Source organism: Alligator mississippiensis, chromosome 4 (genome assembly GCF_030867095.1).
Source record: "Alligator mississippiensis isolate rAllMis1 chromosome 4, rAllMis1, whole genome shotgun sequence".
NCBI classification, from domain to species: domain Eukaryota; kingdom Metazoa; phylum Chordata; order Crocodylia; family Alligatoridae; genus Alligator; species Alligator mississippiensis.
The window spans coordinates 24,677,123-24,697,953 of record NC_081827.1 but is presented as its reverse complement, the minus strand read 5'-3'; the positions used below and the strand labels follow the sequence as shown (position 1 = coordinate 24,697,953).

At 43.0% G+C, this 20,831-nt stretch overlaps 1 protein-coding gene across 2 annotated transcripts in view; it reads left to right on the top strand.

Moving 5' to 3' along the window:
* The window catches only part of RELN (reelin), a 557,181-nt gene that overhangs the window by 437,509 nt on the left and 98,841 nt on the right, over positions 1-20,831 (top strand). For both annotated transcript variants that reach the window (XM_059725849.1, XM_059725848.1), the window contains exons 28-30: positions 1,946-2,181; positions 7,575-7,732; positions 8,583-8,790. In XM_059725849.1, coding sequence (XP_059581832.1) covers positions 1,946-2,181; positions 7,575-7,732; positions 8,583-8,790 — 602 coding nt within the window. The remainder of the gene's footprint in view (positions 1-1,945; positions 2,182-7,574; positions 7,733-8,582; positions 8,791-20,831) is intronic.

The following is a 20,831-nucleotide window of genomic DNA, read 5'->3' as shown; positions in this document are numbered from 1 at the left end:
ACAAACACAGCTAACTGTTCAAGAAAGCTCTTAGGCAGGTACTTCAGTTTAAGTACATGCTTAAGTTCCATTGACATGCTTATCTCTAAGCATGCATTGAAGTGCTGCATGAACTTGTGAAGCTTCCATTGTCAAGAACTGCCTGGAATCATTTTGTCTAGGTAAGCTCAGGTGCAACTACTCTTCTGCCAGTTTATATCTTTCATATTAGCAGATCATTTCTGTAGTGCAGTAGTGAATATTAATTTCAGTTTTCTAATATTACACTTATAATAGTTTGAAAACTGAAATTAGTAGCTTCAAACTAATAGGAAAATATATCAATGTACACTCCTTTTTCACATGAATTGGTGTTAGTATTTCAGCTTTATCAAATACGTTGTGGGGACTGATCCTGTACTACTAGCCTGCATGCATCCCATTAAAGTCAGTGAATAAGACTGAGAAAGATTAGTTTGACTTTAGCATGTCACTTCATGCTCAGGGATGAACATCTATTTGGAAAGCTGAGTGGGATGTGTGTTGAGGGACACCGACCGTACTTCTTAGTACCTCCAAGCATGCAGGTGGAATGTGCAGGCTACACCGTCCCACATCGTATTCCCCTCTCTGGGAGCATCCCTATGTGTGGGAATGTGCATTATCCAGGGACAACTAGCATATTTGTGCCATGACTTGTTGTCCCTGGGAAATGTCCCTGCACACACTCTGGCACACAGCAAGTTGCCCTGGCCCTGGGTTAGGGGAGGCTAGGGCCAACTCCTGGGCTGGTTCCAGCAGCCTTACCTGGGATCCTGGGGGCCTCCCAGAGCTCCAGCAGCAGTAATCCAGGCATGCAGAGCATGGCTCTGGCTGGCCAGGCTCCAGTTTTGGGCAGCACTTGCTGCTGTCACATGTGCCACCCCACTTTTTTCTGGCACTGGGTTTTTGGCACCAGGATCTTCCCATGTCAAAAAAAACCCACCGTGCTGCAAATTAGGAGTGCAGTGAGTGCTTGCATGTACAGTGCTTGCGAGTTGTGTCACTGAAGATGGATCTGCACTGCTGCAGACCGCATGTGTGCACTCAGGGGAATGCACGCCCTGTGATGGACTGTGCACAGGGGTTGTCATTATCCCTAGACCCTTGTGTGGGGTGAGCAAAGATAGAGAGTGTACTTTGCACCTTTCCCACTCATCCACCTGCATAAGAGTCACAGGCAATGAAGCCAGAGGCTATTCATGTAAGGTTCCAGAACAGGATTTTTTAGAAGAGATGGTGACTTTTTGAATGTATTCTAGTCTATCCTATTTTATATGCAGATTTATATGCTAGTGCTGCTAATCCTCACAATTTGCTTGTGAATCTTGTGGTACTGTGTTTTTTCTTAAAATCCCAGCTCCTGCAGTTATGCCATTATGTAAACATCCCATTATTTTATGCCAATCGCATAATTAGGAACCTGGCTCATATTTTTTGAGCATTTTGGGTTGGCAACACTGGTATATTGCCTTTATAGAAGCTCCAGTATTCTTCGCCACAGTATTTTTTAGTCTGACACAGTGCTTCACTTTGTTTAAAGGCTTCCCTGAATCTTTGCTTTCCTGATGAAAAGAAAGTAATATAGTACCAGCAATATCGTGCCAGCCCAATACTATTTGGAACCTCTGCTCTGTACTGTGGATATAAAAGTACATGGCATTTATGTCCATAAAATGTCTTTTGTGCTGAATTTAATAACCTCAACAAAGATATAGGAAGGTTTTTTACTGCAAAATGCCAAGTGTGTAAGAAATAGTTTCCAAAATTTAGTGATTGGTTTCCAGTCTCCAAATGTGTGTAGAATTTAGACTCACAAATTTAAAATTTAAAATTTGATGTGGTTGATAATTAACAACATACATATACATGTAAGTCTACATGTCCCATATCTAACCTACTCCTTTTTACTCCCATTTTTTTGCAGCTTAACATTGGTTGCACTAACCAGTACAGTAGTTCTGCTCCAGTTCTGCTTCAGTATTCCCATGATGCTGGCCTATTCTGGTCACTTGTGAAGGAGGGCTGTTATCCTGCATCTCCTGGAATCAAAGGGTGTGAAGGAAGTTCTCGAGAGCTGAGTGAACCAACTATCTATTACACAGGAGACTTTGAGGATTGGACAAGAATTACTATCGTCATTCCAAGATCTCTTGCAGCCAGGTACTGCAGATCTTTAATTTTGTAATATATGGTACATGTAAACCTGTTTTCTACACTTTGAACCTATGCTAGTAAAATGCTGAAAGCTGAAACCAGAACAGAGATAAAAATCCATATTCCATAAAGAATATGTTGATATGCAAAAAAAGTAAAGCCTTTTTTTAAAAGCATTAGAACAAGCTATAAAATTAAATTACAAGGCAACAAGGAACCATAACAGAAACAAGCACAACATTTTAATATTCCATACATCTCTTTATCATAGTTCTACCTTTCTTTAGGCTTATCAGTTAGGTCAGAAATGCCAGCAAGAGAGTGATAAGTCACATGAATCAGATAAGCCATTTCAATAGGATTAATTTTACAAAAACACTTTCTACTAAGCGAAGAAAAACTAGAAGAGTATTTGACTTGCTCTATGATATGCCATGTCATTGGATGTTGATGAGCATTTGAGACTGTGGAACACACAAGGTGCATCCAGACAAGTGCACACATGCAGGGGCGCACATTTCCTGCAGCACAAAAAGCAATGGCATGTTTGCACCACTGCTTTTTGTCCCAGGGCACACATGTTCCAGCATGTGGTAAATTGACCCAGGTTGGGTAGGGGCGGCTGATTCCAGCAGCCTTACCTGGGTCCTTGGGGGCCTCCTGGGGTATCAGCAGTGCCAATCTGGCTGCTCAGAGCCTAGCTGGGAGCCAGACATAGCTCTGGCCAGCCAGGCTCTGTTTCCAGTGGCACGTGCTGCACCACTTTTTTCGGTAGTGGGGTTTTTTGGCACTGGGATCTCCCTGTGTTAAATTTTGGCACTGCATTGCAAATTAGCAGCATGGCAAACAGGTGCATGTGAGCTGCATGCAGTTTGCGGAGCCTCAGACAGCTTTGAGGTGCCACAAAGTGCACGTGTGTGCTCGTTTGGATGTACTCACAGAACATGTGAGACATGTGCACACATACATTTCCCCAGGGACATATAGCAGTGGCACAATGGTAAAATGAGATGAGAACTTCATTTAACGAGAGAAGCAGACCTGGAAATCTTCCCAGATCCTTAACTAGCACCTGTAAATCCAATGGAAAGGTAGCCCTTGGCTGCCATCCTCTAGCCGTTTTTTTGTGCCACTGCTACTTGTCCCTGGGGACTGCCCATCCATGTTTGCTTTGGTATGTGGCAAGTTGCCCTGGCTGGCATAAGGGAGGTTGGAGTCAGCACCTGGACAGGTCTTAGCTGCATTACCTGGGGTCCTCGGGACCTCCCAGGCTCCAGCAGCAGCAATCCGTCATGTGGAGCGTGGCACGCAGCCAGAGGATGGCTCCATCTGGCTAGGCTCTGGTTTCAGGCAGTGCATGCTGCCTCCACATGTACTGCCCCACTTCTTTCATGCTGCACGTGCGCAATTGTCTGGACATGCCCACAGAGGCTATAACACAAAGTGGTCAGATTATCCTCCCAACCCCAAAATGAGAGAGAGATGGGTGTAAATCTAAGTTGTATTCCACAACAAGCACAGGTATTAAAAAAAAAAAAAAAAAAAAAGCATTTTCAGTGCCCATCATCATTGTGTCAAAGCAGTGTCACACTGCTAGCATATAAAATTTCTGGGTGACCTGTACAAATGAGAAAATGTCAAACAAGCCTCATCAGGCAGGACTTTTTGTGAATTTTACTTGAACTTTCATGCAATTTCTTATTTCTATTTCCAGGTTTTCTGTATCACATAGTAAAAACTCCTGAGCTTGGCTACCCTCTAAAATGTTACATGAAAATATCCTTCCTTTATCTCTCTAAAGCTAGTCATCTGCTAACGCACCTACCTGAACATACTGAGATTTCCTGTCCTCTCATCTGTCTCCCCCAGTATACTTATGCTGTTGCTATCTTCCACTTCCTGCCATATCAGACTAAGACTAGGTTTTTACCCTTCTCTAACTGCAAAGATTTACAGTATATGGCATGCTGTATCACAAGAGAAGGCAATATCTTTACCGGAGGAGTCAGATTATCATGTGTACCCTAATAAGTATTTTTCAGTAATTAGACAATAAGAACAGGTGCTAAGTCATACAAATCTGACACCAGCTGATTTGATTTACCCAAAACAAGCAGCACAGAATCAATAGCAGCAATCTGTTTGGCATTATGTTCAGTAACATAATCAGAAGAAAACAGCAGAACCAAAACAAAAAGTTACCACTGTATCATCTATTCAACAGATTAGCATTACAGATGGGAGACTGTCAATACTGAACGTACACAGTGTATGTGCTGTGCATGTCAACATTGTACTAGTTTTGTCCCAGTTCAGAGATCAAAGTTAATGGGTTATCCTGACCATATTATTAGCTGGTAGAATGTACTAAAAAGTTGATGCTAAAAATGTCTTGTTCATCACCTGGGTACTAGACCAATGGACAATAACAAGAAAGAATAGATACATTACATATCAGGCAATATAGTAAGAATGCTCTTGTGTTTAATCCACAAGATCCCAGTTCTGCTACAGACTTTCTGTATAATAAGGGGTAAAATCAATTAACCTCTGAACCTGTGGACACATACTCCCAGTTGACCCATCCCAGATCCCATTCCTATGGGTGAGTCAGAAACATGGCATGTTTCACATGATGAATACACACAGGTGGGAAAATGAGATGAGACTTTCATCTAACAAGAGACTCAGACTTGGAAAACTTCCCAGATCCTTAACTAGCTCCTGTAAATCCAATGGAAAGGCAGTCCCTGGCTCTTATCCTCTAGCTGCTTTTTTTCTTTGACAAACTTCTTAAGCAATGGGGCAGATGTAGTAAATTGGCATAGACCTACTGAAATCAACAGAGCTTTGCTAGTATATACCAGTTGAAAGTCTGGCCACTGTTTTTAGGGAATAGCTTTGTGACTTACCTATAATCAAGAGAAAGGATGCTTACACTTCAGTTCAGCTATCCAAAGCCCTATAAGTGAATTTGTTATTGGCCAATTCAGACAATGTTACATGCAAAGATACATCACTATCACATCACATCAAATTCCTCATCCTTATCATTTTTTTAAAGTACTATACCAAATGAGCTTCTGGAATTTCAAAATGTAACAAGCAGCTCAGCAATGAATAAGGGCCTTTGCACAAGTTACCTTAAAAGTGTCATAAAGGCATCTAAAATGAGAGCAGTCACTAGTAAAACTGTCATAAGTACTGTCTAAATGTTTCAGAGATAATGTCACTACAGCTGAGGTTGATCTTTGATTCACTTTGCCCAGGTAATCCCAGGGTATTGTATGGATGCTCTGGAGAAATAAAATGCCTTACTTTCATTCCTCCAGCATCTCAGGATACACAGCTCTCAGCTACTCTATGCCTTCCCACCCTTCAAACCTCTACTAGTCACCCTGCCCCACCACACCCCCTTCAGCCCTCTCAGCATTTAATTGCAGAGCCAGCCAGCCCCCCAACCCATGCCCTCTCTCCAATCCACCTGCCCACACTTCAGCACAGGCTTGGCAAACCACCCCAGCATGAGCTCCCTCCCCATCCTTCTCCCCTGCTCCCATCACACAGACAACACTGAAGCTATGTGGGAGTGGGAAGGACAGGGCTAGGGAAGAGAAGCTGCACACACGCCTCAGTTATATCAGCTCCAAAGCACAGTGCAATCCCCCATTCTCCCAATCCAATAGTAAACATCTGTTGGGTCAGGAGGGTTGGTTTAACTTATGGCACTTTCTGTGAAGTGCCATGAGTTAGACCAGGATGCTGCACATCTGTCAGTTTCCCTAGTAGCAAATCAGTTATGCAGGTCTGAAAGGACCCAAGGCCTTCACCAGACGTAAGTGGTTGTGACGTAGATTATTACATGGTCAGGTAGATGGAGAATTGGCTTATAGGATGCACCCAGAGGGTGGTGGTGGACAGGTCATATTCGACCTGGCAAAATGTGGGTAGTACAGTTCCCCAAGGTTTGGTCCTTGGACCAGTGCTGTTCAATATCTTCATTAGTAACTTGGATGTGGGCATGGAAAGCACTCTGTCCAAATTCACAGACAACACCAAATTATGGGGCAAGGTAAACACACTGGAGGGCAGGGAGTGTATTCAGGCAGATTTGGACAGGTTGGGAATGTGGGCAGAACAGAATAGGTGCAGTTTAACAAAGATAAGTGCAAAGTGCCACATCTAGGGAGAAAGAATCACCAACACACCTACAGATTGGGAAGTGACTTTCTAAGCAGCACAACAGCAGAAAGGGATCTCAGAGTCATAGTTGACTCCAAAATGAACATGAGTCATCAATGTGATGAAGTGATAAGTAAAGTCAACCACACATTCACATATTAGAAGGTGCATCACGAACAGGTGCAAGGAGGTGATGCTTCCCCTTTATGTGTCATTGGTAAGACTGCAGCTGGAATACTGCATCTAGTTCTGGGCACCACAGTTTAAGAGACATGTGGATAACCTTGAGAGGGTCCAGAGGAGGGCTACTCATATGGTTAAGGGCCTGCAGGTAAGATCCTACGAGCAGAGATTGAGGGACCTGAATCTCTTCAGCCTCTGCAAAAGAAGGCTGAGAGGAGATCTTGTGGCCATCTATAAATTCATCGGGGGGAGAAGGGGGAGGGGGAGCAGCAAGGAATAGGGGATTCTCTGTTTACCAGGGCACCCTTTGGGGTTACTAGGAACAAAGGCTATAAACTGATGGAGGGCAGATTTAGATTAAACATTAGGAAAAAATTCTTTATGGTAAGGGTTGCCAAAATATGGAATGGGCTTCCAGGGGAGGTAGTTTTATCCCCTACCTTGGAGGTCTTTAAGAGGAGACTAGACAAGCACCTGGTTGGGGTCATCTGACCCCAGTGCTCTTTCCTGCCCAGGGCAGAGGGTCTGACTCGATGATCTACTGAGGTCCCTTCTGACTCTAAAAATCTATTAAATCTATGACTACTCTAAAAACGCAATCATTTTATGACATTACAACATTCCACACATTACTGACATTATACAGGTAACCTGTGCCAAATCCCTAAGTGGATAAAGCATTTCCAAAACTCTAAGGAGTCAAATTTCAAAGACAGCAACAATTCATTTCATTCTTGCCTACTGATAAAGCCACACAATCACCCTTTATGCCACATTGCGGGTTATAGTGTCAGGAAAACGCAGAAGGTCAAAATGTGTAGAAGAAACTGTCTGGAAGGAAAAATCATAAGAGAAATTTCACAAAAGTATAAGAAAAGTTAGTGTTTTCCAAGCACATCTTTGCATCTCATGTGCAAGGGCTATTCTAGAAAAGGCTTCTTTTGATTTCCAACTTGAGGCAGTGCATGAAGTGTACAAAGGGGTCTGAAAGCAATCAACGGTAACACTGTGCCTTTGGTTATCATTTCCCACAGTAAAACTAGATTTCGCTGGATCCAAGACAGCAGTTCTCACAAAAATGTGCCCCCTTTTGGCTTAGATGGAGTTTACATCTCAGAGCCTTGTCCTAATTATTGCAGTGGTCATGGGGACTGTGTTTCTGGAGTCTGTTTTTGTGACTTGGGCTATACAGGTAAGGCTACATTTATTACATGTTATTGCTGTAAAATATTTGGATGAGTTGTATAAAATGTAGCATCTAATTATGATGTCTTTAACTCATGGGCTGGTAGCGAAAATCTTTTTGCTTGAGTAAGAACACAGTTCATGAGCTCAGCATCAAGCACTGACAAAGTGAAACATTACAAGAATACATGCATACTAGTGATATTTTCTGACCATTATAAACTTTGAACATTGTCATCCATATAAATGGGAAGACACCTAAAGATAAAAGAGAAATCTGGAGAAAATATTATAAACTAAAAAGTCTGCTTAGAATTTTTTTGGACAAACTTCAAATGAATTCCTACTGTTTTCAGTTCCCTGGCCTTGAGATGGCATGTGACAAGAAATGAGCATATGTTATGACAGGCCTTCTGTGAAAAATTCTGTTCATTTGTGGTTTCAAGGGTTTTTATGCAGAAACAACAACAAAAAACCAACTGTGACTGGCACAACCAGTTGCATATGCTATTCTTTTAAACCCTCTGCAACAGCATGTTGTTGGTTTAATTTGTTTAAACAAACACAACAGGAAAATTATTTTCTGTTAACTAAAATTGTGTCTGATCAGTATAAACTATGGACGTTTTCCACCTGTTAAGCATCCTGCCACTCTTAGAAAGGATTTTAGGGAAAGGATCCTTATTTTGGCTAGAAAAAGTATTAAATGAAGGTACAAATCCTTTTATCATGGGGCTTCCTCATCTAAGTCTAATATATGTAAGAAATTATACCATTTGTCAATTTACTGAATCTGGCTTTTACTGTTCAGCACTGTTTCAACAAAGCATCTCCTATATATTTTTTTTCTTCTGAAGCCTCACATGGAACCTGTGTGTCTAATGTACCTAATCACAGTGAGATGTTCGACAGGTTTGAGAGGAAGCTGAGCCCTCTCTGGTACAAGATAACTGGAGGTCAGGTTGGGACAGGCTGTGGAACCCTGAGTGACGGAAAATCTCTTTACTTCAATGGTCCTGGTAAACGGGAAGCAAGAACAGTCCCTCTGGATACCGCAAATATCAGGTCAATAGCAAATGCCACTCCTCAAACACTGTATGCATGTTACTATTGTATTCCCTGGGCTATTACAGCAAGACACACAAGGTGGTATGAAGTGTTCTTTTTTTTTTTTTTTAACTGCAACCAATACTTTATTAAGAAACAGCTTAAAGATGGGAAATACACTGTGCTTCAGAAAAACTGGGTTTGTATTTTTTGTTTTTGCTTTTTGTTTGTTTCATTGTTTTTGTTAACACAAGACAAAATCCTTCCCTTTCTTGACTAAAAGTTGGAAGGGGGAATATGAAGTTAAAAAGCAAGGGAATGAAAACATGGAAAATACAGATTCTCGTTTTTTGGTGACAATATCTTAGCAGGATGTTCTCAATGGGACAGGCAGGAGACATGGCCTGGAACAACACAAAGCCAAAGGTCTGTGAGCAGTCCAGGCCTCATCCCCTGTAAAAAGCTATCTTTTCTACAAAAATCCATTAATCCTGTATGTCCCGATAGCATGGCTATTGAGCAAACATCTGCTGGCCTGCTGCTACACACTGCCTCCCTCTGTAAGGGGTGTTGAATTTGAAATGGAGTTAAATCTGACAGGAAGAATTTTGCTGCATTATCAAACATACGGCTGCCTTGGCTTCTATGGGATCCTACTGCACAGACTAATCACACCCTAGCAACCCTAACAGTTTTCAGCAGTCATTTCCCAAACAATCCCCTATATTATGTGATGTGGGCCATGGACTTGGCAAGATTGCCAGCATCATAGGGGGCAGCATGCAATAGAACAACGGCTGCCTTTTTCTGTAATCCACATGTCTGGCAGTTATTTGTGTGCATCTGTGACTCTGTTCATGGTTCACAAGGGGGTGCACCTATTCCTCTGTGTCCTTATGTGTCCTATGGGGGTTTTCAGCATTTATGTAATGAATAGCAGAATACAATGTCTAATGTCATCATATCATGCTAAAATGTATATGTGAATATTACTCAGTATTGCTTTTCCTGTCATTTAGAAGTCTTATTACAGAAGACAAAGAGTTTTCTTCAGTTTCTACATTACTAGAAAACCATTCTTTAGTAGCAAATGTTTGCATAAAGAATTTTACAACTTTAGTTTCAAATAGGTTTAATTAAAAAAATCTCTCATACCTTACAGAAACAAGGTGATTCTTTTTCTTGACCCTTTTATTCCTGACTTGCATGAGAAAACTGTTATCATGCTTCTCAAAATTGCCCCAGCAAATGATACCTACTAAAATAGAGCCCTATTCTCAAACATATACTTAGCGTGTATATTGAGTACTACTACAGATTGATTTGTTCAAAGAAGTCAGAGTCAATGTTCATTATCAGAATCAGGTTAACTTCCTCGGACAGCTGAGGTGTGTGAGCCAGGTCCAGTGCTGTTCCACCCTCCCCCTGCCCCCCCGCCAAAAAAAAAGAAGCAATGGTATCATTCAGCTTCTCAAACCCAGAAATAGAATGATTTTTCTCAAGCAGTAGGCATTAGGAGCACACTTCCCCACATTTATGTACATTTTGATCTACTTGCTCTAAACACAGATATTCAGGCTGAACTCTTCCTAATCACAGCCGGATCTTTATCTTCCATGGGATTAAAGATACAGTCAATCTGAAATAGGGAGAAGTAATTGTAAGGTACACAGTCTTACTTCTGTTTGTAAACATCCTGATATTATAATAGAAAGTTAGAGTGCTGTGGTAGCTAGGATAATCCATAAATGAAGAAGCAAGATTTTTTGGTGATCTCTTTTATTGGACCAATTATATAGTTGGGAGATGTGTTAGACAAGCTGAACCTAAGGAAAGGCCTTTTTGTCTGAAAGTCTGGCTAACATCCCTCCCAACTATACAGTTTTTCCAGTAAAAGATATTACCCAAAAAACTTGCTTTTCTGATATTATAGTAATAAGTAACACAATAGAAAGAAATTAGAGAAAAAAAATTCTTTTAATTGTGTGCATTTAATAGCACTTTGTGTGCGGACAGCTTACCTTTATAATCAGTCAGCTGGCTTCTGCTGCTGTTTTATGTTTTCACATGGCAGCAAGGGAAAGGAATTTTTTTTAAATAATAGGAAATCGTGCTTTAAATTCCCCAGAATATTTAATCAGATTCAGGGTGAGAAAGCATGTCTGAAATGAGTGGAGTATATTTGAAAAAATAACTTACTATTTGTCCTATATTAGTGCCCTTCAAGCCCTTTTCAAATCTTATTGTAGTAAGCAGCAGAATATCACTTGCTTAATTCAATTTTATGATGAGAAATTTAAAATAAGTTTTTCTCTCTCAACTGTTGCACACAGGCAGGTAAATGTGTGGACCTGTGACATACTTTCAGCACAATTAAACCCCAGTTTTTGCAAGCAAATTTTTGCTCATGTGTGAAATGGAGAATTCATGAAGCCTTTTAGCTCCCACTCTGATAGGCCTGAGGAGGAGCTGGGCAAGATCCTAATTCCATTCTGCCAACATGCTGTGACCCTAAGGCTAGGGACAGACATTACACATAAACTGGTTTAAGTGATCTGAAACAGGTTTAAACCTGTTACAGAACAGATGTTCAAACCAGTTTGAAAATGGCTGAAACTGGTTTGAGATAAACCTGGTTGAATGTAGTATGACACTTAACTGATTTGGGTCAAACTGTTCGGCCCCAGCCCAAGTCTGGGTTCGTGCCCGGTATGCAAAGGCCAATAAAGATACCAGGGGTGAAAGTATAAAAATGATTTATTGCTAGCAATAAAAGGTGCAAGCGGAATAATCTCCCAAGACAAGCACAAGCACATTCAATACTGAGCCCCTTATATACCAGAGGTTGAATCTTCATAAACATCCTTGTTTGCTAATTGGTTATAAAGGAGTGACGCAAGGAGTTCTTTACTGAGCATGTCTCTATACCTGTGTTTTATCTATGTATCTCATTAACGTACATATATGTTCCATTAGCATATATCTTCCCCGCCTCGGGGTGTGATTTTTAGTATTTTAATGAGCTCTTTGCTCCAGTACCTCTGATTCTGTTTTTTGTTTTCAAGCTTCCTCTATCTAAGACTTGTCTGCCCCTTATCATTGCAGATGGGCATTCGACACACAACATTCACTTTTGCTTAGGCTTTGCATAGTAGTTTCTAGGTCAAACCTTACATTTCCCTCATCTGGAGCATTTATAATTATTATTAATTATGATTGCTCCATTCAATTTGACTGGTCTTATTACAGAAGATTTTTCTACCTTGGTTCAATTTAAAGCAATTACTGGTACAATTCACTATTAAGAAACATTCAGAAGCATTAGCTGTTGCCTGAACCCGTACAGAAAACATGTCTCTGCTTTTCTCTTTTACAATAGTCCCCCACTTAAATATATCCTGATATGTATTTTCCTTCTTTACATCTTTCAGCATAGTATAATTCTGTAAAGTTTTCAAAGGGGTAGGTACTGCAATTAAGCATGAGGTAAAAACCAGATGAGCATTGATCCCTCCTGCCAAGCAGAAGTCTGTTCTATTTAATATTTCCCGGGCCAGATAAATCCAGACATTTTCCTAAGGGTCAAATTCTTGTGGTAAAAGATTTTCCCCTCCTATAAGTAGGAGTGGACAAATTAGGGTGCCCCACACTAAAACCTTGAACAATTTCATAATAAGGCTTGTAAAACTTGATCAAAGATTGACAAATTATTCAAAGTTCCTTTCTTTTGAATAGGAATTTTAAGTCCCTTATTGGCTCCACCTTCCACTGTTCTCTGCCTCCGGTCCCGGAGTTTGCAGGAGTTTCTTCTTGTTCTGGTTCAGCCACCAGCTTTAGGCGACTGGAATGTATCCAAGTCTTAATTCCTTCGAGCTTTGCTGCCATTGGGGTCGTTAAAAGTACTCTATACGGGCCCTTCCATCTGGCTCGAAGTGGTTCCTCGTTCCAATCTTTCACAAGAGCGTAACTTCCAGGTAATAATCGATTTTCCGGGGTAGGAGACTGGTTCTGTGTCTGCAGCACGTCCCGTACCTGCTGATGAATGGAAGACAAAACAGAAACCAAAGACCATACATATTCTCTAATCATTCCCTCTGCTAAAACATGTAACTGTTGTTCAGTACCCATGGGCAGACTCAGAGGGTAAGGCTTACCATACATTATCTCAAATGGGCTTAATCCCAATTTAGAATGTGGTGCGACCCTTACTCGCAACAGGGCCAAGCGTAGGGCCTCTGGCCATTTGAGTCGAGCTTCTTGGCAAATCTTTGCAAGGTGTCTTTTTAAGGTCTGATTCATACGTTCCACTTTTCCACTGGACTGGGGTCTCCAAGGGGTGTGTAAATGCCAGCTGATTCCCAGGAACTCAGAAACCTTTTGAGTAATTTGTGCAATGAAATGTGGGCCATTGTCTGACCCTATTCCTTTTGGAAGTCCAAAGCGAGGTATAATTTCTCGTAGGAGTGCCTTGACCACCTCTCGGGCTTGGGCAGTCCGACATGGGAAGCACTCAACCCAATTAGAGAAAGTGTCCACAAAGACAAGGAGATATCTCATCCCCTGTTGCCAGGGTAACTCAGTAAAATCCACCTGCCATTCTTCTCCTGGCCCATTGCCTATTCTCTGATGTCCTGAAGTTTCTTTTCTCCCTCCTTTTGGGTTATTTCTCTGGCAGACCTCACATGTCTCTGATACCTTCTTGGCAGCCTCTCTTAATCCCACTCCAGTTACATAGTGACTGATCCACCTTATCAGGGCCCTGGGTCCATAGTGGGTGCCATGATGAGCTCTCTTCACTACCACATGAACCCAGGCAGCTGGGATGATAATGCGGCCATCCTTTGCTACTAGCCACCCGTGCTCCCCCTTCTTTGCTTGAAACTCTCTTATCAATTGTTTGTCTCTTTCCCCGTACTGTGGTGTCACAGGCTGGTATAAGTCTGGGAGGAGAGGTAACAGATTACTTACTTCAGGCAGCAAGTCTGTCTGAGGTTTTTTAGCTGCTTTCTTTGCTGTAGCGTCAGCAAATCGATTACCTTTTGTGGATGAATCATCATTTTTCTTTTGATGAGCTTTGCAGTGCATTATCGCTACTTCTTTTGGTTCCCAGACTGCCTTAAGGAGGGCTTTTATCTGCTTGCTATGTTTAATGCCTGTTCCTTTTGAATCAAGTAGACCTCGCTCTTTCCATAGTGCTCCGTGAGCATGTAAAACAAGGAAAACATATTTAGAGTCAGTATAAATATTGACAGTTTTGTTGGCCGCCAATTGCAAAGCCCGAGTCATAGCAATGAGTTCAGCCTTTTGAGCTGAAACAGATGGGTTTAAAGGTCCTGCTTCTATCACATTCTGTGCAGTCACGATAGCGTATCCGGATTTTCGAATTCCATTCTCTATACTCGAGCTGCCATCAGTGTAGAACTCCAGGTCAGCTTTTTCAAGAGGTCTGTCTCTCAAATTTGGTCTTGAAGAATAAACAGTTTCCAATGTTTGCAAACAGTCATGCACAAGATCTGGTGTGTCACCCATAGATGGCAACAGTGTTGCTGGATTTACATTGCGAGAAATGGCTAATTTTATTTCAGGCTTATCTAGGAGGATGGCCTGATATCGAGCCATTCGTCCTGGAGTTAACCAGTTCCCTCCTTTCTGTTCTAAGACTGTAAGTACCGCATGAGGAATATATACAATCATTTCATGGCCTAGGGTTAATTTTTCAGCTTCTTGTATTAGCAGACAGGTAGCAGCAACAGCCCGGAGACAAGCAGGCCATCCACATGACACAAAGTCTAATTTTTTTGAAAAATATGCCACTGGTCGTTGCCAGCTACCCAATTTCTGTGTTAAGACTCCCACGGCTACCCCACCTCAGTCATGCACAAAAAGGGAAAAAGGCTTACTCATGTCCGGTAGTCCTAAGGCGGGTGCTTCAATGAGAGCCTGCTTTAACTGGCAGAATGCTTGCTCACACTCTTCAGTCCATTCGAGTACCTTTTCATCTCCGTGTGTTGCCTCATATAGAGGTTTTGCAATAACCCCAAAATTTGGAATCCAAATCCTGCAAAAACCTACTGTACCTAAAAATCCTCGTAGTTGTTTCTTTGTTATTGGGGGTGCCAGCCGGCATATAGCTTCTTTTCTTTCAGGCAACAGGGCTCTCTGACCAGGCTGTAACTCAAATCCCAAATATGTGACCTTCTGGGATATGGGCTGCATCTTTTTCCTGGAAACGCGATACCCTTGTTGACCCAGAAAATTAAGGAGGCAAATTGTTCCTTCCAGGCAGCTTGCTTCAGTGGTGGCTGTTAAAAGCAAGTCATCTACATATTGCAAAAGAGCACAGGACAGTGGCAATTCTAGCCTGCGTAAATCCTTGCTTAATGCATTGCCAAATAAGGTTGGGCTGTTTTTAAATCCTTGGGGTAAAACAGTCCAGCACAACTGAGTCTTAATGCTAGTATCTGGGTCTTCCCATTCAAATGCAAATATTTCCTGAGATCCCTTCTCTACCGGTATACAGAAGAAAGCATCTTTTAAATCAATAACCGTAAACCAATTATGATCTGGGTTCAAAGCAGATAGCAAGGTGTACGGATTAGGCGCGGCCGGGTATATACTCACAACCACTTTATTTACAGCTCTCAAGTCTTGGACGAAACGATATTCATTACTCTTAGGCTTCTTCACAGGCAAGATGGGTGAGTTAAAAGCTGATGTACATTCACGGAGAAGGCCATACTCCAGGAACCGTTCAACTAATGGCTTCAGTCCTTTCCTGGCTTCCATCCGCATTGGATATTGTTTCACACATGGAGGCTGGGCCCCTGGCAAAAGTTGAATCTTCACAGGGTCAGCATTTTTAGCCTTCCCAGGTCGGTGACCTGCCCATACCCATGGAACAACAGCATCGAGCAGGGGTTGAGGAATATCCGGTGTACTCTCCTCTTGGAGAAGGCCGAGAAGGCAAGCCTGTAAATGCCACCCCTTTTCAGGAGGCACTGTTAAAAACATTTGCCCATCCTGGAACGACAACGTAGCTTGCAGTTTACAGAGGAGGTCTCTCCCTAAAAGGGGAACGGGGCAGTTTGGCATGTACAAGAATTGATGGGTAACATCGGCCTGCCCAATATTACAGGTCATTGGCTGTAGGAAGGATTGTGTTACTGCCTTCCCTGTAACCCCTACCACCGGCACAGTCTTTTTACTTAAAGGTTTCAGTTTTTGAGTTAAAACAGAATGGGCAGCACCTGTATCTACGAGAAAATCTACCAATTCATCTCTGTCCCCTAGTTGCATTTTAACCAGAGGCTCGTCAGGGGACACTGGGATCTGGGTTATCTTTCCCTCCCGGGCCTCCGGTCCCCTTCAATCTGAATCCCTTCCAAAAGCGAACAATCCACTGCTCTCCTCTTTCTTCTTTTCACCTTCCCCAACTTTTCAATAAGGGCATTCCCACTTCCAATGTCCTTTTCGTTTGCAAAAGGCACATTGATCTTTCTCTAATGGACCCCGTCTCTGCGGCTGTCTCCAGGATCCCTCATCTCTAGGTTTTCTCGTGATTGCAGCTGCCACTAGGGCTGCCTGCATTTTCATCTTTCTCTCCTCTTTCTTGTCCTGTTTCTTTTCCTGAACACTTTCTCGGTTAGTAAATACTTGGTAAGCAATGTCTACTAGTTGGGAAATAGGCATACCTGTTGCTCCGTCTACCTTCTGCAACTTCTTTCTAATGTCTGGTGCACTCTGAGCCATAAAGATCATATTTACCATGCGAGCGTTCGATGCATCCTCCGGATCCTCACGAGTATATTGTCTGAAAGTATTGTAAATTCTTTCCAAAAAAGCACTCGGGGTCTCATTAGCCTCCTGTCGAATCTCATACACCTTACTGAGATTTTGAGGTTTTTTCACAGCATCTCTCAATCCTCGGAGGATATATTCTCGATAGGCACGGATGGAGGTCATATCTTGGTCTGGTTTCCAATCTGGCTCCTGGATGGGGACATGATCATCTCTATTTCCTTGCAGGTTCCCTGCAATAATTTCCTTTTCCACGTACTCACGAGCTTTGTTCACTACCATTCTCCTTTCCTCTGGTGTCAACAAGATATCTAGAAGAGACTGAACATCTGCCCAAGTTGGGTTATGGGTTTTGAAAATCGTTTTAAACTGGTTCTGTACCTTTTCAGGATTCTCTCTCAAGCTGGGGTTATTGTTCTTCCAATTATACAAATCTGTGGTATTAAAAGGAATGTGCACAAAGGTTCGACAGTAGGTTGGCTCACCGTCATCTTCGAGAGGCCCGGGTACCACTTGTTCTGTTAGGGGAAATACCCCATTTCCCTTCCCACGGCCAGAATCAGATTCCCTGTGATATTTTCCCTTAACCCCGGAGTCTGCTTCTAACTGTACTCTCCATCCTCCTCCCGGGCTTATATCAGGAGAAGTCGGGGAGTTTGGAGATTGCCAAACACCTGACGGCCATGGTTGGCGCTGTTCCAGATCCCTATGTCGGGGAGTATTTACAACTTCTGCCTCGGGGGGGGAAGAAGCAGGAAGAGCAGATGCCAACGAGGAATCAGATGAATCAGGAGGAGGAGGAGGAGGAGGAAGAGGATAAGGTAAAGGCAACACAGGGGGAAGAGCCTCCGGCTCCGGACAGTCCAGGACAGGATTTGCAGCTGGTCAAGCCACAGCCATCTCACAGATCCCAACGCCCTCCCCCAATCCACATTCCTCCAAAACTTTTTTATCTCTACAAAAAGACATAAACGCTTGCGCGTACATCAATTCCTCCCATTTACCATTCTGCCGGCAGAACAAAATCAATTGTAAGATGGTATTATAATTAACACTTCCCTCCCGAGGCCAATATTCTTTATCATCTAGCTGATAGCGTGGCCATGCAGTTTCACAGAAGAATTTAGCTTTCTTCTTAGTCATAGCATCCTCACCAAACTCTGCCCAATGTCTCTGTTAATAGTACCCATTTCAGGACTGCCTTCCCGGTTCTGACCGTCCGACTTACCTGGGATCCAGGGATCTGTTTTTAGTCCTTGTCCTCACAGGGGAAAAATCACTGGTCTTGGACTCGGGCCAGACAGAATACTTACAGAGATAATCCCAGGCAGACGTACTGACGGTAGGCCTCATGCCCTTTCTACCCTCTCACCCAGGTGCCTGTTACTGATACTTTCACTCTATGGTGTTGCACCGTTAGGCTACTGCCGCCTCAGCGATCCAGCTTCTCCTGAAACAAAAGTCTCACCGGGAAAAGAAATCCTGGGGCGCGCTCGACTTTTGATAAGAAGAAGCAGATAAACTGGTCGTCAGTTAGTCCGGGCAAAGCTTATCTACGGCAGTCCCATCTGGGTCGCCAAAAACTGTTCGGCCCCAGCCCAAGTCTGGGTTCGTGCCCGGTATGCAAAGGCCAATAAAGATACCAGGGTTGAAAGTATAAAAATGATTTATTGCTAGCAATAAAAGGTGCAAGCGGAATAATCTCCCAAGACAAGCACAAGCACATTCAATACTGAGCCCCTTATATACCAGAGGTTGAATCTTCATAAGCATCCTTGTTTGCTAATTGGTTATAAAGGAGTGACACAAGGAGTTCTTTACTGAGCATGTCTCTATACCTGTGTTTTATCTATGTATCTCATTAACGTACATATATGTTCCATTAGCATATATCTTCCCCGCCTCGGGGTGTGATTTTTAGTATTTTAATGAGCTCTTTGCTCCAGTACCTCTGATTCTGTTTTTTGTTTTCAAGCTTCCTCTATCTAAGACTTGTCTGCCCCTTATCATTGCAGATGGGCATTCGACACACAACATTCACTTTTGCTTAGGCTTTGCATAGTAGTTTCTAGGTCAAACCTTACAAAACCAGTTTATGCAATGTCTGTCCCAGACCTCTTGCTGGTTTAAGTTAAATCAGACTCCCCCAGCATCCCAGCATGCTTGCTGGGCTGGGCTCTCTGCTCCACATTAGAGCTGGCCCCTCCCCTCTGCTCCCTGGCTAGCACTTAGCAGAAAATGCAGGCGTATACCTGGCTTCCCCCTGCTTCCCCCCTCCCCTCCCCACTCCCTGCTAAGCAGTGATTATTCCCCCATCCCCTCTGCCTTACACAGACACCTCTCAGCATTAGCTAGCAGACCACATGCTGGCTATGGTCCCTGCTGCGGCAGATGGGACAAAGGCAGAATCAACAGGTAGCTGGTAATGTCCCTATATTGTTTTCTCAGTGGGGTGATAAACACTGAATTAGGGATGATAAACACTGTTTTATCAATTCCCTTCTGGGGTACTCAGAAGGGCAGGGGGAAACCCCTCCCTAATCAGCATCCTGCTGGGGCCTGGCCACGCCCCCCTCAGCTGGCATTGTGGAAGTGAAGGGTGGGTTGCTATAGCACCACTCTCCCCCCCAGCTTCTAGCCTGAGCCATTGCAGCCACGTGCCTGCATTTCTGAGATGTCTGTATGGTTGAAACCAGTTTAGTTTAACCAAGTTAGACTAATCTGCAAGATTGAATCAATTCAGGCTCAGGCTTTTGCATGTCTGCCCCTAGCCCATGGGATCATCTCCCAGCTTGATCCTGGCCCCAATTCCGGAAAGTATCTCACTTCCAGGATTACCTGAATAAGGATTTAATTTTAAGCATGTGTTTAATTCCTATTGTAATCAGTGGGTTTAAACACAGTATATTTAATGTTAACCATAAGTTTAAGGGTCCGCCTGTCTGCCAGGCCCTGTCTGTGCCCTTCTCTCCCCTGAATATTGTGCCTTTGTCTGAGGATTGTGGAGTGCATCTCATAATTCAAAAGGAGCTGTAAAGTGAACTGCAAATTCATTACATGCAAGCCATTTTTAAGTCATGCTGCCATACACCACAGGTTTGTTCTGGAAACTGCCATCTACCACTCTTCTGAAGGCCCAGAATAGCCAGGCCACAATTTTTCTTGCAGCATTTACATCCTTAGGCTGCCAATATGATACCTGGATGCAATTTTATTACAGATTTAGTCACTCCCTCCTGCTCCTAATGCTTGTCCCTGATTACTTCCTTCACTATCTGCTCAGCAAGTGCAGGCACACATGGGGCCTACCTGGCAGCTGCAGAAGCTAGATAAAAAACTGTGGAATATATTTTTTTCTAAGTGATGACATCTGGCTTGTTAGCTGAGTCAGCTCCCATCTGTGTGGCAGACTCTGCTGCTAATGACTATAGAACAGGCTCAGAGAGTTGTTTTGGGTCAAACCTTTACAGACTGGATGGGCAGCCTGTCCTCCTGAAGAACAGGTCCTTTTTTAAAATTAGTCTTTCCAGTGCAAGAAACTGTTGGCCAAATTGTTTACTATAGGACGCAAACCCTTTCCAAATCTGTCACCAGCTAGTGTTTAACTACCTGGGCACTCTTTCATACACATGCATAGAAGGCTGGTAATGATTTTCAAAAAAAAAAAAAAGGCAGTGGAGTCCTGTTGGGTAAATGCAGTAATATAGTAACCTTTCCAGCTCTTTAGATACAGAATTAGACACTGGATAAGGCAAGTAACCATGGTCTTGCTAATCTCATCCTAGTTCCTATGAACAGTAGTGTAACAAGTGATGGGCAAACAGGACACCAGTCCGGGGCACCCACTTAAGCAAGTGCAAAAATGGCACCTGCTGCAACCAGCCTGGCCCCTGATGCAGCTGCAGTAGCCAGGCTTGCCCCTGTCACAGCTGCTATAGCCAGCCCAGCCTCTGTTGTTGTCCAAAATGCAGACCCTGGTTGTTGTGCCTCTGCCTGTGAATATGCAGTACCTCAGATGTGCATCAGGCAGTTTTAGACAACTGAGCAGTGCAGGGCTTGCTTTACAGAAGCCCAAGGAACAGAAGAAGATTGTGATATTCATGCAGGGCAGTTTGAGTAAAGTTTGTGGAGCACTTACACTGCATTATGCCTGGCCATAGTCCTTTGGCTTGATTCTGTTATCACTAATACTAGTGCAAGTCAAGGGTACCTCCTCTGCCATGAATGGAATTAGCCCAGTGGGAATGGAGAAGTCTTTCATT